The sequence below is a fragment of the Chenopodium album genome, chromosome 2 (genome assembly GCF_948465745.1).
Source record: "Chenopodium album chromosome 2, dcCheAlbu1.1, whole genome shotgun sequence".
Lineage (NCBI taxonomy): Eukaryota > Viridiplantae > Streptophyta > Magnoliopsida > Caryophyllales > Amaranthaceae > Chenopodium > Chenopodium album.
In genome coordinates, this window is record NC_137835.1 from 48,412,110 (window position 1) to 48,428,379 (window position 16,270).

The following is a 16,270-nucleotide window of genomic DNA, read 5'->3' on the forward strand; positions in this document are numbered from 1 at the left end:
TTTCTTTCTTTTTAGTCATATGAGTGATATAATTGTCATTGTTATGATTCTAATTCTTAATATGTCAGGCTAGATTATTAGTGGGTAGGGAGATATATTATGCATTGGATTATTAGAATAGATTTGTTGTAATTATTGGGTATTATGCTTATGTATTAATTGGTTTGATAATCCGTTTGATTATTATGAACTAGTAGGATTATATTTTAGACCGGCCATCTTTAGTGTAATTTTCTAGTTTAATCACTAGAGTATTAACTTTTGATCCGTAATTATCCTAGTTAATACCACTAGTAGTGATTAGGTGTTTGATTGGTGACTAAAACTTGTCGTAATACCTAAGATTATCAACCATTTGAGTTGCACAAGTCCGAGCTTGTGAGATTTGTGGCCTAAGTTAACTACTTCCTTGTTAATAATGCGACTAATTAATCGAGTCTAGAGAGCTTGTTCTAGATTATTAGTTAGTTAGATGATATTCCGAGAGCTCGTTTGGTGTATTTGCAAGTAAGGGAAGTGTTGAATGCTTGTTTGTGTTCATTGGTTAACATTAAGATATAAACATAATTCGTATAATTTGATGAGCAATATTTGATACTCCAATGTTATAATACATCTCCCGATTCCCTATTTCGTTATTCTTGATTTTATCGTATTTCACTTTTTATTAGTTTATTTCCCCGTATTTTATTTGTTATCTAGCTAGTAGCTTATTTATTAGATCATATCATTATTTGTTCAAAACAGGGGTTTCTAACTTACACAAGTAATAATTTGATAATCCAATTCTTTGTGGGATCGACCCTAGCTTACCCTACTACATTTTAGGAGGTTTTAGTTAGGTTTATTTTTGGTAGACACGCGACAGTCGTACCAAATTTTGGCGCCGCTTCCGGGGAGTTGGCATTTTATTACATTAATACTTGTGTTTTTGCTAACTTTCCTTATTCACTTGTCATCTAGTTCCTTGTGTGTTTATGTGTGACAGAAATTTGAAGAATCAAAGATTAAGGGAATTTGCAGCGAGGAACCATGGACTTATAATTAATCCTTTTTCTACGTCTTTTGTAGCTAAAAGGACTCGTGCTCAAATACTGGATCAAGCTCGTCAGATTCCGTTGCCTCTAAGTGAGAGTTCATCTTCGGAGGAGGAAACTGAAGAAAATTTTGAGATGGCTGACCGTACCTTAAAGCAGCTTGCTGTTCCTAAATTTGATCCTAATTTGCTGTGCATATTAGATGGCGGGGCAGAATGTGAGATCACGCCTGGACTGATCAGAGCATTACCCACATTTTCAGGTTTTCGCAATACTAGTTCCTTGGTTTCAGTTTACATGAATGAGGCGAACAGGTTTTTGAAGGAATTTCACATAGCATGTTCGGGGATGAAACCTGCTGGTGTAACCCTTGATCAGCTCAAGTTAAAGGCATTTCCTTTTGCCTTGACTGATGCTGCCAAGGAGTGGCTGTTCGGACTGCCTGCAGGAACCATCACAACCTGGGCTCAGATGCAAGAAAAATTCATAGAAAATTATTTTTCGGCATCTTTGGCAGCAAACATTAGAAAAGAAATATGTGGGATTCGACAAGAAGATGCAGAGACACTTCATGAGTATTGGGAGTGGTTCAAAAAGCTATGTGACAGCTGTCCAAACCATCAGATCAGTGAGCAGTTGTTAGTGCAATACTTTTATGAAGGGCTCACGGAATCGGATCGGAACCTAATTGATGCTGCAAGTGGCGGAGCATTGGTTGATAAGACACCCGCAGAGGCAAAGACACTGATAGCAAATATGGCAGCAAACTCTCAGTACCGTGGAGGTCGAAATATTAAGTCCAGTTCTATACGTCAAGTTAATGAAGTAGTGAGTTCTAACTTCGAGCAACAATTAGCTAAACTCACTTCTTTAGTGGAGCGAGTGATGATTGAAAAAGGGCAAGAAAAAGTTTGTGGCATATGTTCGATAGCAGGACACCCAACTGATATGTGCCCTACTATGCAAGAGGAACAAGTGAATTCTATTGGTGGTGGTCAGGGGCAGCAAAGGCGTTATGATCCGTTCTCTCAGACTTATAATCCGGGGTGGAGAGATCATCCAAACATGAGATATGGCAATGTTCAGCAGCAGGCAGGCAACTCCAACCTCAGACAACCAGCTTTCCAGCAACAACAAGCACCTAATCCTCCACCTGGTTTTCATCAACAACTGCAATATCAGTCGCGACCTCAAAATCAGCAAGTTTCCCAGCCACAATCTGGTAGCATGTCTCTAGAAGAAATTGTGAAGGCAATGGCTGACAACACTTTGAATTTTCAGCAAGAAACAAGAAGTGGACTATAGAACTTGGAGAACCAAGTTTCTCAGTTAGCTAACACAGTGGGAAAACTCCAAGCTCAGAATTCTAACAAGTTGCCTAGCCAACCAGAGAGAAATCCGAAGGAGAATGCAAGCGCCATATCACTTAGAAGTGGCAAGCAGCTAGAGGTTCCAGAAAAAAGCAAGAGTGAAGTGCTAGCAGAACACGAAGAGGAACAGGAGACTGTTGTTCCAGAAAAAAATGAGCAACCCTCTAAGGTAAGTGATGTTGTCTCATCCAAAACTAACCATTTTTCTTCTTCTGTTCCTTTCCCTAGTAGGTTAACTTCTAAGGATAAGAAGAAAGAGATGGAAAATGAGGTGCTAGATGTATTTCGCAAGGTAGAGGTGAACATACCTTTACTGGAAGCCATTAGACAAGTGCCGCGTTATGCAAAGTTTCTGAAGGATTTATGCACTAACAAGCGGAAATTGAATGGAGATGAAAAGGTCAGTGTAAGTGAGAACGTATCTGCTGTCTTACAGAGGAAAATTCCTCCCAAGTGCAAGGATCCAGGTATTTTTACTATACCTTGTAGAATAGGCAACACGAGATATGAGAGGTGCATGTTAGACTTAGGAGCTTCTATTAATGTGATGCCTTTATCTATTCATAAAGCTCTGAACTTAGGACCTTTAAAAGATACTCGTGTGATTATTCAACTTGCTGATCGTTCTAATACTTATCCTTTAGGAGTGATTGAGGATGTCTTAGTACAAGAGTGATTGAGGATGTCTTAGTACAAGTAAATGAACTTGTGTTTCCTGCTGATTTTTATGTGTTAGATATGCCAAATGATGAATCTTCTAATGCAACACCAATCTTATTAGGGAGACCTTTTCTAAAAACATCTAGAACCAAGATTGATGTTCATAGTGGGATTTTGACTATGGAATTTGATGGGGAGGTTATCCGGTTTAATTTATTTGATGCCATGAGATACCCCTCTGATTGTGAATCTGTTTCTAGTATAGATGTCATTGATGCATTAACTGAGCAAGTATTTTTTTCTCTCTGGTCATGATGCATTAGATGTTGTTTTGACTGAACCTATGGAAAAAGAGCAATACACTAACCTGCAGGAACATTTTGAGCTCGAAAATGATGTCAAGGAAGCTTTCTCCTCCTTGGAAGTACTTCCAAATAAGCAAGGAAGGTATGCAGATAAATTTATGAAATTTCCTGTCACATCTAACAGACTTTTACCTTCTGTTGTACAGCCACCTGAAGTGGAGTTAAAACCTTTGCCTGACCACTTGAAGTATGCATTTTTGGGAGAGAATGACACGCTTCCAGTCATAATGGCGAGTAATCTAACTCCAACTCAAGAGCAAAAGCTGGTGCAAGTTCTCAAGGAGCACAAAACAGCCTTAGGGTGGACAGTTGCAGATATTAAAGGGATTAGCCCCTCTATGTGCCAACATAGAATCTTATTAGAAGAGGGAGCTAAACCCGTGAGACAAGTGCAACGACGACTTAATCCACCCATGATGGAAGTGGTGAAGAAAGAAGTACTAAAGCTTCTCGAAGTGGGGGTGATATACCCTATATCAGATAGCCCTTGGGTCAGTCCCTTGCAAGTGGTCCCAAAAAAGTCAGGAATCACAGTGGTGGAGAATGATAAGGGAGAAATGGTTCCCACCCGAGTGCAAAATGGGTGGAGAGTTTGTGTTGATTACAGGAAACTTAATTCTATGACTCGAAAAGATCATTTTCCCTTACCCTTTATTGATCAAATGGTAGAACGTCTTGCTGGTCATGCTTATTACTGTTTTCTTGACGGATATTCAGGTTATGTACAGGTTCCTATAGCTCCGAAGGATCAAGAAAAAACGACGTTCACATGCCCGTATGGCACATTTGCGTATCGTCGTATGCCATTTGGATTGTGCAATGCTCCAGCGACTTTTCAGAGATATATGGTAAGCATCTTTTCAGATTATCTTGAAAATTTTATAGAAGTTTTCATGGATGATTTCACTGTACATGGAGATTCTTTTGATAATTGCTTAGAACATCTCACTTTAGTTCTTAAACGTTGTCTTGAAACTAACCTTGTGCTTAATTCTGAAAAATGTCATTTCATGGTTCAACAAGGTATAGTTTTAGGCCATATTGTGTCTTTTGAAGGAATAAAAGTCGATAAAGCTAAAATAGACCTTATTTCTTCTCTGCCTTACCCCGCCTCTGTGCGGGAAGTTCGTTCTTTTCTTGGCCATGCAGGTTTCTATCGAAGGTTTATTGAAGGCTTTTCAAAGATTGCACAACCACTATGCAAACTACTCCAAAAGGACGTGGAGTTCCACTTTGATGAGACCTGTAAGCAAGCATTTGATAAGCTAAAAGACCACCTGTAAGAGAGATCAAGATGAGAGTTGGTAAGAATGAGAGAAAATTGACGAGAATTAATGATTGTTGATGAATCGGTGATTGTAGGTGTATGAAAACGGAGTTTTACGACGTTATTTATAAAGAATATCAGCCAAAAAGATAAAATATCAAAGTAGAGTTCTGACGCAAATAAAATTGAATTAGCGCCAACGCTGGTTATTGGAGCCAGACGCTAAGATTGGCGCCAGGCGCCAATGCTAGCGCCAGGCGCTACAGCTGGCGTTTGGCGCTGATTCAGAAATTCACGCATTTTCTTAAAATTAGGTAAAAATTGCCGTACAGGAGGATAAAATCGTATTTTCCCTCAAAAATGCTCTTTGATTTTAATTAAAATTCTGAAAAGTCAACGAAAGTCAATTTATCAATGCTAATTGAATGAGGAATGAAAAGAACCTTCTAGAAGAATCTAGAAGACTAAAACCATTCCTAATGCAATTAGGAATGATAAATCATATTAGGCCCTCCCCTAGATCATTGAGTCGCATATAAGGCTCAAACTAGGCCCAGTTCAGTAAATTGGCCATAACTTCCTCAATTTCATCGGAATTGGGCTTATAATATATCGTTGGAAAGATCTTGTCTAGCCCCATCCAACTACACTACTATTGGACCCATATCATGGACCAACCAAACAGGATTGACTGTTTTCTTAAAATAAGTTTTCAAAAACATAGAGAAGAGAAAAGAAATTAAAACTATCCGCAACACTAAACTTTCCACACTTTCACTTCATTTGATTATGATTCGACGCGAAAGGTACTCATCACCGGGTTTGGTTTTGGGGAGACACAAATGGGTGTCTACAGTAATAATACAAGACAAGTATAAACAATTAAGCTATAAGCAAGTAACTCACCCGAGTCTGGTGACGAGGAATAGATCGCTCGACGAAGCGCTGATCCTCAGGACCCGGAGGAATCATCTCCTTAACGGGGCTGTATGTCCCCTGATAGCTGATGGACATCCGAGGAGAAACGAACTCAGCAGGCTCAGCTTAGCAAAAAGCAAATCTAAGTGATTAAGGTCCAGTTGGGGGCTATCTAGCAATGAACTAAAAGATAAAAAGCATACTGGCGCCTCCTTAGATAAAACAAGGGCCGGAGCTAGTAATGGCAACAAGTCCTCCTCGTAGCACCGCCCCGAGCTAGCATGAGATCGCCAGGGGGTACCAACAGGCGACCTCTCCGCCAAGTTTATTAACATCGCATCATGGAACATGTGTCGAGGCGAAGGAGCAGGGACGACAAAAATCTCCGAAGAATGCTAAATAGCCACTCTCTCACCGAGGTACACCGCGGTCTCGTACGTCCCCTGAAAGTAGCAACGCTTAGTGGTGTACTACGCAGCCAGCGAAGGAATAGCTAGACCGGCCCATGGCCGATGCATTACCTGAGGCTCCTGCAAAGCACGTTTGTGAGATAAAATTCTATCAAAAGGCAATAAAAAGACGACAAATGTTTAAAAGGAACATACCAAGAGGATCAACTCTCAAACATGGGCATTAGTCGCCTGATCACTAATGCGACCTCCCCAATAGGCGCCAACAAGGAGCTCGCGAGGATATGGTGTCGCTGGCGCTAGCGACGGAAAGTGCTTGTAGAACCAAATATATAAACAAAGACAGAAGAATATTAGCAAAATGCTAGTAGGAATCTAGAGCTAACTTTAAAAAGGGATAAAGTATACCTCTACGATTCTCCATAAGCTGGAGAGTGCGATGTTTCCCATGAAAGCTCTGTTACGACAGGAACCTCGCAAGCCCCGCAGGAAATAAGTATAGGCCAAGCTGCCCAGTCATAGGTCCTGACTAACTGAAGGTCGCAGATAGTAGGAAGGTAGTACAGAAGTACCCGACTACCTTTGTCAGGGGAAAAGGTCCCTGACAGCAAGATAAGAACAAAGATACGCACCCGCTGCTCACTGGTGGTCGCATCATCCTCAAAAGCCATCGCCAGAGTAGACCGACAGATACACCGAGAGCTAAGTTGAGAGGACTCAACCTTGGCACGGGCCCGAACAGTGATCAGACCCAACAGCTCCTCGACTATCGAAGAAAGGACAAAAATAGTACTATTGAATGGCAGCGCAGTGACAAGGGAATAAACGCGTCGTCAATTGTCTATCCCTAGATCAAATACAATTTATACAACCTAAACAAACCTAATACGAGTTTAAGGCAAGCATAGGGGTCGAACCACAGAGAACGGTAAACACCACCAAATGTCATCGACAATTAAGCTAGTCCGGAATAGGGGATAAATAAACTAAAGTCTAAAAATGCTAAAACAAGAAATAAAACATTAAGGGAAATGGTTTAGGTATAGCATTCACTTGAACATAAACAAAGGCATAGAAATTGAATTAATTATGAACTAAACATGCTCGAATATCGAAATTAAGAATCCAATCTAGCCGCCTTCCGGGGTCAATTGGCTTCTCCTAACATAGCCTCTATGCTTCCACATTAGAACCATATACTAGGAGGTACTATTAAATAACAATCGATAGTAATGAACCTTAACTAAGTCAACTTCCGTTTCTTGTTAGCAAAGATTCACCTTTAATCAACCAACAATGTGCACTTGCAAGAAGATTAAAGAATATCAAGCATATAAAGACTTTAATCACAAATAAATCAACTCTAAACCCTAGAACATGCTCAAGGTCCAACTACACCACAACCATCCCCTTAATGGGGAAATTACTCACTAATCATGATAATAACAAGATTAATCAACAAATAATCAAGAATCAACATGATCAACAAGCAATACCAACAACTAAAATAATAATCAAAATAAACAAATAAAAATAGAGGAGAGAGAGTAAGAAATTGCTCATTAATTGAAGATGAAGGTCTACAAAGGATTGAACAAACTCCTTCTTCAAAATCCAAGTTCATTAATGAAGAAAACCTCACTTTCTCTCTCTACCAAAGAAGACTAATCCTAACCTAACCTAAAACTAATTAGAGAGAAGAATAGATAGTTATTCCCCCTCTCTAATTACCCCAAAATTGGGTATTTATACTAAGCTAATAAAACTAGGAAAAATAGAAAAATAAGAGAAGGAAATAAAATAAAGAAAGAAAAGAAAAAAAAAAAAGAAAAAGAAAAAAAAAAAAAAAGAAAACAAAAGAGAAAATAAAATAAGAAAAGGAAAAGGAAAAGAAAATAAAAAGAAAAAGAAAAAGAAAACAAAACAAAACCAACCAAAATCCCCAAAACTATCAGCTACCCCCCCGATTTCCCTCTTCTTCCTCGAAATTGGCTGCTTCAAGAACTCCATTGAAACGCACCACCATCACCATCGTTCATCAACTATCATCATCAAATCGAGGCCGTTCATCTTCATTAAAAGCCATGTGCATAGCTCGTGAAATGGTTCGATCGAACCGTGGGTTGGTGCGGCCGAACTACGGGGTTGGTTCGGTCGAACCATGGGTATGTTCGACCACTCCTCTTTGATTAACAAAACCCACAAAGTCTCTGTCTCGAAGTTCGATCGAACCACAAACGGTATGCTCGAACTTGATTGATTTTCAATTTGTTCTGAATTGCTTAATTGCGGGGCCGAAATGCTTGTGTGAATTGGTGGATTGATGTTGCCGGTTTAGGTGTGGCTGATTGCGTTGGTGGTTTGCGTGGTGCAGGTTGTGTTGCTGTTGGTGTTGGTTGCGTTGCTGTTGGTGTTGGTGGAGCAGGGGATGTGCGTGAATTGGTGGGTGATTGTGGTTGTTGTTGCTGGCAACTGGAAGTGAGGCAGGGGCAGCGAAATGCTTGTGTTGTTGGTGTGTGTGGTGTTTGCGGGGTGAAGCAGGGGAAGTTGCTGGTGGTGTTAGGTTGCGCAATATTGCTGCTGTTGGTGCTAATGGAGGTGCGCTGGTGGTTTGCGATGTTGGGGTTTGGCAGGCTGCTGTGTGCGTGAGGGAGCAGGGGAGTTAATTGGTTGTGTGTGGTGTTAGCAGCTGGCGGGCTGTGGTGTTTGATTGGTGGCAGCAGGGGAGAAGCAGAGGAGGTTGGCTGAGGGGCTGCTGTGGTGGAGGATAAGGGAGGTGGGGTGAAGGTTAAGGGGCAGCAACAAGGTAGCACAACACAGTTTGCTTGGCTCAAAATTTGTGCCTCGAACCTCGGACTTCGAACTTGATTTGAACATGGAAATCGAGCGTCAACCCGAACACACCTACAAACACGAGCAAGATTGAGGAGAGAATTGGGACAAAGAATAAAATAAAATAAAATGAAAATAAACAAAGGACGAAATAAAACAAAACCACGACAAATAAAATAAAATAAATAAAATAGAAATAAATAAAATAAAATAGAAAATAAGAGACATAAAACTAAACTAATAAAAATAAACAAAAACTATGCAAGCAAATAAAGTAAAATAAAATACGAAAATAAACTAAAGCTAATAAAATAAAGAAAATAAACTAAAACGCTCCAAAATTACCGAATAAACAAGAAAATTTATTAAAAAGAAAACAAGAGAAAGAAAGGGAAAATAAGATAAAATAAACACGAAAATGACTCTAAAACTACTCCCTAAGAGTGACATAAATGTCACTCATCACGCAGTCGAGCGGAACTCAAGTCCCGAGATGAGACTGAAGTCGGCAGGGGTAACAGTCATCTCGCCCCAGGGAAAGTTAAAGGTGTTGGTGGTGTCCCATAAGAACACGTGGTGGCTCACATCAAGGGAGTACATGGCCTGAGTGGCCCGAAGCAGGGCAGTCTGCCCACAAGATTCTCAAAGACGTTGTAACCCATCATCGTTGCGGAAATACCTGTCATACAAGTAACCAATGGATTCATTGCCGGAGCCATACTACATTATGCAAAATTAAAAAAATTCAGGCTCTATAGTATCTAAGGTTCGCCTAGCCACATGATACTATGTTCGTAAAAAAAAAAAAAAAAACAGAGTACGTAGTACTAAAACAGAGCACGATTTCAATTCAAGCATATATGGCATTTTTCAAGCAATCAAACAATTTCTTGCAATATTATGACAATTACTGTGACAAATTGGACAAGAATAGCTAGCAAAAACGCAAAGAACAACCCACATTGTTCTCACGACCTCAAAGGGTTCAACAATGGTGAATCGTTTGTTTCTCTACCAAATTGAGTCAAACAAGTCTCCAAATACTCCCAAGGCAATATACAAACGTAATCAAGCAATTTCATGGCATAGTATTTGACAAACAAAGCAAATTAAGCAATATGAGTTTTGAATTTATAGAAAATTCATGTGTAAACATGCAAAAAGTTCAGCAATATTCAAGTGAGTTGGAAGAAAACGTACATAGATCAGCAAACTAGATGAACTAAGCATCGATTTGCAAAACGTTTGAGCGAATTTGGTTGAGAAATGAGTAAGAACGAGTAGATTGAAGCTTGAGGCGATTCGCGAGCAAATAACAGCAGCAGCGGCGAAATGAGGAAGAAAGGCGATTTATTCAAAAATCCCGAAAGCAGCGTTGCACGACAAAATTGTCGCCTGGCGACCGAGTCTGTCGCCGCGCGACAGGAAGAAATTGCGGCGATAGGAACTTCCAGCAGACGCTGGAGCAGCGATAGAACGTGAGGTCTCGTAAAACGATTCTTTGGATCTCGTGCAGCAGTTTGGGTTCCTTGGTACGCCAGTTAGCCCCTCTAAGCAACTTGACATGATTTAGCAATCGGCTCGATTACAATCAAATTAAGTGATCGACCTGATAAATGATCGTCTCGCTTAGCTTAAAGCGCCTAAACATTGGCTCATTGCGAAGGCACCGACATAATGGTTCATAAACAGTAAAGGCACCGACATAATGGTTCATAAACAGCAAAAGCATCGACATAATGATTCACAAGCAGCAAAAGCGCTGACGCATAAGCATAACAAAAGCAAAGTTCAAGCGAACTTTAAAGGATCGTCAAGCGTTAGTCTTTGGTGATATTCTTCGGAATATTATCGCAACAGATTAGGATGACTTCAAGTGAAGATGTCTTGGCAGCGTTCCCTAGCTTGCAGAGGGTTGTTACAAACAAATTGGAGGTGATTTTGAGCGAAGTTATCTTCGATCAAATTCCCCGACTTGTGGAAGATGGTCACAAGACGGTAGAAGATCGTTTCAAGCGAAACAATCTTTGGTAGGATTTTCTAGCTTGCAAAAGACTATCACAGCGGAAATTGGAGGCAGTTACAAGCGTAGCAATCTTCATGAGATATCCTCTAGCTTGAGGAAGATCGTTAAAGCAGCAAGATATCATTCCCTAGCTTGTGGAAGGTTGTCACAACAGCAAAAGCAACACAAATCGGTTACCTCAGAGACGTGTGCTCGACGGTGCAAGATACGCGTTTCTTAACTCTTTTATCTGTTTTAACTAACGCTAGTTGCAGGTATCGGCGTTACAAGGATGGCTTAGAATCGCCAAACGTTCTGAATCATTCTCCGTCCCTTTTGTTACTTTGACTTTTGTTTTCGAAATTTGCGTTCCTCAAAACTCAGTCAAAGTGGGGGGTTTTGTAGACACCCATTTGTGTCTCCCCAAAACCAAACCCGGTGATGAATACCTTTTGCTTCGAATCATAATCGAATGAAGTGAAAGTGTGGAAAGTCTAACGTTGAAGTTAGTTTTTACTAAAAATCTCTCTTTCTGTTTAGAAAACCTACTCTATTTTATGAAATAGCCAATCTTGTTTAGTTTGGTCCAAAACAAGGGTCCAATAATGGTGTAGTTGGATTAGGCTCAAAAATATCTTTCCAACGATATATTATAAGCCCAATTTCGATGAATAATGAGGAAGTTATGGCAAAATTACTAAACAGGGCCCGGTTTGATTTTTATACGCGGCCCAATGATTTAGAGGAGGGCCTATTATGAATTATCATTCCTAATGCAATTAGGATTGATTATAGTCTTCTAAAATCTTTTAGAAGGTTCTTTTGAATCCTAATAGAATTAGGATTGATAATTATGTTTTAAGAGTTTTATTTGGATGTGTTTTATATGAAATTACGATTTTACCCCTCGTACGGACTTTCACGATTTAATTTTATCAAAAATAGAAAACGCGTGAAAAAAACCTTCTGCAGCGCCAAACGTCAGGATGTCGCCTAGCGACAGACCTTGTCGCCTGGCGACAGGAGCTGTTGTTGGCGACAGAGGCGTATTTTATTCCTTTTCAAACTTTGATTCTTTTTATCAATTCCGGACTATTTCATTATAAATAGCATCCTTGGACCTCCTTTTTTAATCACCAACTCTCATCAAGAATTTCTTAATTCTCTCCCTCTCTCTCTTTCTAAACCAACCCTTTTTAAACAAAATTCCGTATTCACAAGATCTAGACACACCTAGCTAAATTCGATGTTGCCTTCGCCCTAGACGTGAAAGGTTTGATATTTTTGAGGGTTTGGTCCTAAATATCTATTTAAATTATTTAATTTTATTGTTTAATTTTAGTATTTTCCTTAAAGTTACTAACGTGTGTATTTTGTTATTAGAAAGAGATATGACGCATCCAAGTAAGTGCTTTGATTGTTTTTACTGATATTATGATATATAAATCATGTTTAAGTTGTTATTTTGATTCCTAGTATCATGTTGGGATGCTTTTCCTAGTATCATGTTTAGGGTAATTTCTAATATCATGTTAGTATCATGTTAGGGCTAAAGCTTTGATCTTTGATGTTTAGTGACATGCTAAGGTTTGTTATTAGTCTTGTTAGTATCATGCCTAGGATATTGCTATTAATATTATGCTTTAACATGATTATTTAAGTTATGATGATGATTATGGTTATTATGATAATTATTATGTTGCTTGATATTTATTTTATTGATATTGCTTGATCACGCCTTTTATGCATGTTTAAAAGGAATTTGTACTTGTAATCACACTTAATAAGATAATTAATAATCTTGTTTAGGGTTAATATGATTATAATTCAAGTGATAACCAATTATAGTTTTGTTTGTGCATTAATATTCAACCAATATAGATAAACAGGTTTAGGGTAAACCTAATGATTGCATGTTAGTCAGAAAGCGCACATGAATACGAGAAGAATAAAGTAGAGGCCTATTATTAGGGCAGATTCTTTCTCTTTTAGATTGGATTTGTACCTTCATCCCCGAAATTCTAGTTTTGGCTCCAAACCTATTGGAGTTAACGATTTATTGGATCGTTAAAGGGTGTAACCTTCACCCTGTGAACGGTTAACAAGTTCCTAAAACTTGTTGGCGACTCTTTTTCTCTAGCTTCCTTCCCTTTGGACGCCACCGTACTTTAGTGTATAATCACTGTGGGGTTCAATTTTGGGGTAATGCTTGAAATATTCCCTTCACATAGCCTTCATCAATTAAGTTATGTTAGCCACGTGTTTCCAGAGTTCGTTGACTTCTTCCTGAGATACCATTATCTTCTTAGCTTTTCTGTTCTAACTAATTTGTTTATCAAAAAGTAGTACTTGAACAAAGGTGTTATCCTTGATTAATGTCCCTTCTCTCCTTGACCACGTGCTGTGAAAAGGGAAGTTATGGATAGTTTATGTTAAATATTTGACTCAAACTCTATACAACATGCAATAGATGGATGGAGGTAGGAAGAATAAAGATTGTGATATGGAGAAAGCATGTAGAGAATGGAAAGATGATGTAGATGGAGAGATATGAAATAATTAGGAATAGAATGTACCCCCAACTCAAATGACCGAAAGGACGACTCATGCATGAACCTAAGAAATGGTCATGGTGACATATTCACAAAGTGTGTTAAGACAAGTGAGTGTAGGTGACATGTTTGACTCGTGTCATGACCATGGGACTGGACTATGTCACTAGACTTAATTAAGGACTAACCATGATTATTATCATTAATAAACTAGTTAAACTGATTAAGTAAATTGCTTAATTGGACTCGTCGTGAAGACTTGAGCAAAAACATGGACTGTCGCCGGAGCAACAGGACTGTCGCCAAACGCTAAGGACCAGCGCCAGACGACAACATTGTCGCCTGGCGCCAATCACTAGCGCGTGGCGCTACATCCCAAACTTTTGCGCCATTGGTCTGGGACTGTTTTCAGTATTTTACTCTAAAGGGACAAGCCTAAAGTCGTACTAAGTCAAGTTCAATCAATTTATTTAGACTTTAATCATTAATTAATTAATTAATTTAGCAAAGTCCTTTAGTCATTAATTATTAATTAATTCACTTAAACTCATTCACAAGTCAAACAAACGGTTAGTGGAAACACATATAGGTTATGCACGAACAAATAATGCACAAGTAGTCAAATAGTCACAATATGATGTAATGAGTTTGCAACCTAACCATGGTTCTAATTCTCTAAAGTTCAGGATACGAGTTAGTCAAAGAGGGTCCATGGTTATGAGTTCAGATGCACCGCGCGGAAGCCTTACCTTTGGAAGGGTTGACGCGAGTGGATGGGACCCCGCGAGTTAAACTCGCTTCCATGGTTTGGTGAATTCACAAACTCGGATGTACCCTTTGTTTCCAGGAGCGTTCGATTGGGTAGATGGACTGTGAATTCCCAGAGGGTTAAGGCCATATGTAGAATACATATGGTTTTCAGAAAAAAAGGAAAAACTCAATCATGAAGTAAAATCGAGCAAACAGTACTAGAAACTAGTCGAAACAAGAAGGTAGATTTTTGGTACGGTATTGGAAGAATTCAGTGCGCGACAACAGTGCCTGTTGCCAGACGATGGCACTGTCGCCAGATGAAAATTACTATCGCCAGGCGATAGAGCCATCGCTTGGCGATGGCGCTGTTTTCTCAGCGCTAATTCCTACATGCCTCGACAGCTTTCTGTTCTTGAATTTTCCAGTTTTTTGTAGCGTTATTTTGATTTTAGTTGTGAAAGATATTTCCCTAATTTCCTACGTGTAAAAATCCTATGTTTTTGACGCATTACAGATGGTCTTTCCAATGCAAACCTATTTATGCTGATGCCAATAATGTTAATCAAAATTATGCACATGAAATACTTTGAACTTTTCGAGTCTCATCCACTCATTCTAAATTATTGCCAAAACAAATTTTAGGAAATAAAATAGAAATCCTCCCCAGTGAAGTCGTCAAAAAGATGTAGGGAATATTTCAAGCATCCCACACTGGAGCCCCCACTGTGATCACACATTTAAGCATGATGGCGTCCAAAGGGAAGGAAGCTAGAGGAAAAGAGTCGCCAACAAGTTTTAGGAACTTTTAAACCATTCACAAGGTGAAACTTACACCCCTTAAAGATCTATGAGATTGTTAACTCCAATAGGTCTGGAACCATGACTGGATGTTCGGGGATGAAGGTACAAATCCAACCTAAAAGAGATTGAACCTGCCCTTAAAATAGGCCTCTACATTATTCTTCTCGTATTCATGTGCGCTTTCTGGCTAACATACAATCATTATGTTAATTCTAAACCTGTTTAATCTATGTTGGTAAAATATTTATGCACAAGCAAAACTATTATTGGCGATCACTTGAATTATAATAGTTAATCAATATGATTATAATTCAAGTGATCACCAATAATGGTTTTGATTGTGATCGCCAATAACCGTAGTAGCCACAAACGTACCAAGGGTTTAACATACCGAGGTAGAAATAAAAAGGTTTCAACATCAAATTTTACGTGATCACTAATTATTCAAGAATTAAATTGGTATGTTTGATTGTTTGAATAATTATTATTGATTAAATGATTATGGTTTGAGAGTCATCACCAAGTTTAATAATCTGTAAATAACGTAATGTGAAAGAGATTGCGCACCAAAACTCTTGGAACGTATATACCTTGAGTATGAACATATGGGGGGAGTTATGGGGTTTAATATTTAACCATAACTTCTATTGGAGCACAGGACGCTGTACATTCCTTTTATTATTATTATGCGCAGGAATTTCGCCACCTACAAGTGGTTATTGATGCTGGCACGTTTAGCTCCCGTGTCAGTAACCTCAATTTATTGGGGGAGGTTAGTGGGGAAACCCGTTCGATGTGTAGTCAACATTAAATAAATTATTTAGTGTCTAGTGAGAACTTTTATTGAATGTTGTATGCTTGAAAAAACAGGTGCAACGAGGTATGTTGTGTGTTGATATGGAATTGTATGCTAGTGTGTTAATTACGCTTATGTACTCAGCTTTGCTGATTGTGTGTTTGTTAGCCTTGTATTTATCTTGGCCCTATAATGACCCATTTTTAATGGAGAGTAGTGGAAATAAGTAGAGAAAAGCTTTTTAGGTGATGAAGCATATTCATGAATGGACATGAGTGAAGAGCGAATCATGTTAGATTCTATAAGTATATCATTAATATGCACGACTAACGCAAAGGTTTTGAATTTGGTTTGGTTTTAATAAGGGCCTATAATGGTTTTAAGTTGTAGGTTGCTTTTATTTTACTTCGTTTGACTTTAGTTTGACTTTAATTTCGTTGATTGACTTTTAAAGTTGACTTGTTTTGAATGGTTTTGAAATTAGTCTTCTGCTGTGTGTCTTTG

General features: G+C 38.8%; 1 protein-coding gene across 1 annotated transcript; it reads left to right on the plus strand.

Annotated features, from left to right (window-relative positions):
* Positions 1 to 977: 977 nt before the first annotated feature.
* On the plus strand, positions 978 to 3,083 carry LOC145572436 (uncharacterized). The gene is made up of 2 exons (XM_081631414.1): positions 978 to 2,288; positions 2,400 to 3,083. The coding sequence occupies exons 1-2, from the start codon at positions 978 to 980 to the stop codon at positions 3,081 to 3,083; spliced, it is 1,995 nt and encodes a 664-aa protein (XP_081487540.1).
* Positions 3,084 to 16,270: the final 13,187 nt, after the last annotated feature.

What these genes read in the sequence shown, in the direction of transcription:
- LOC145572436 (XM_081631414.1), top strand. Translation starts at nt 978, where the DNA reads ATGTGTGACAGAAATTTGAAGAATCAAAGATTAAGGGAATTTGCAGCG. An exon ending in CTCTAGAAGAAATTGTGAAG is followed by an intron (nt 2,289 to 2,399) that starts GCAATGGCTGAC and finishes CTCCAAGCTCAG; the next exon opens with AATTCTAACAAGTTGCCTAG.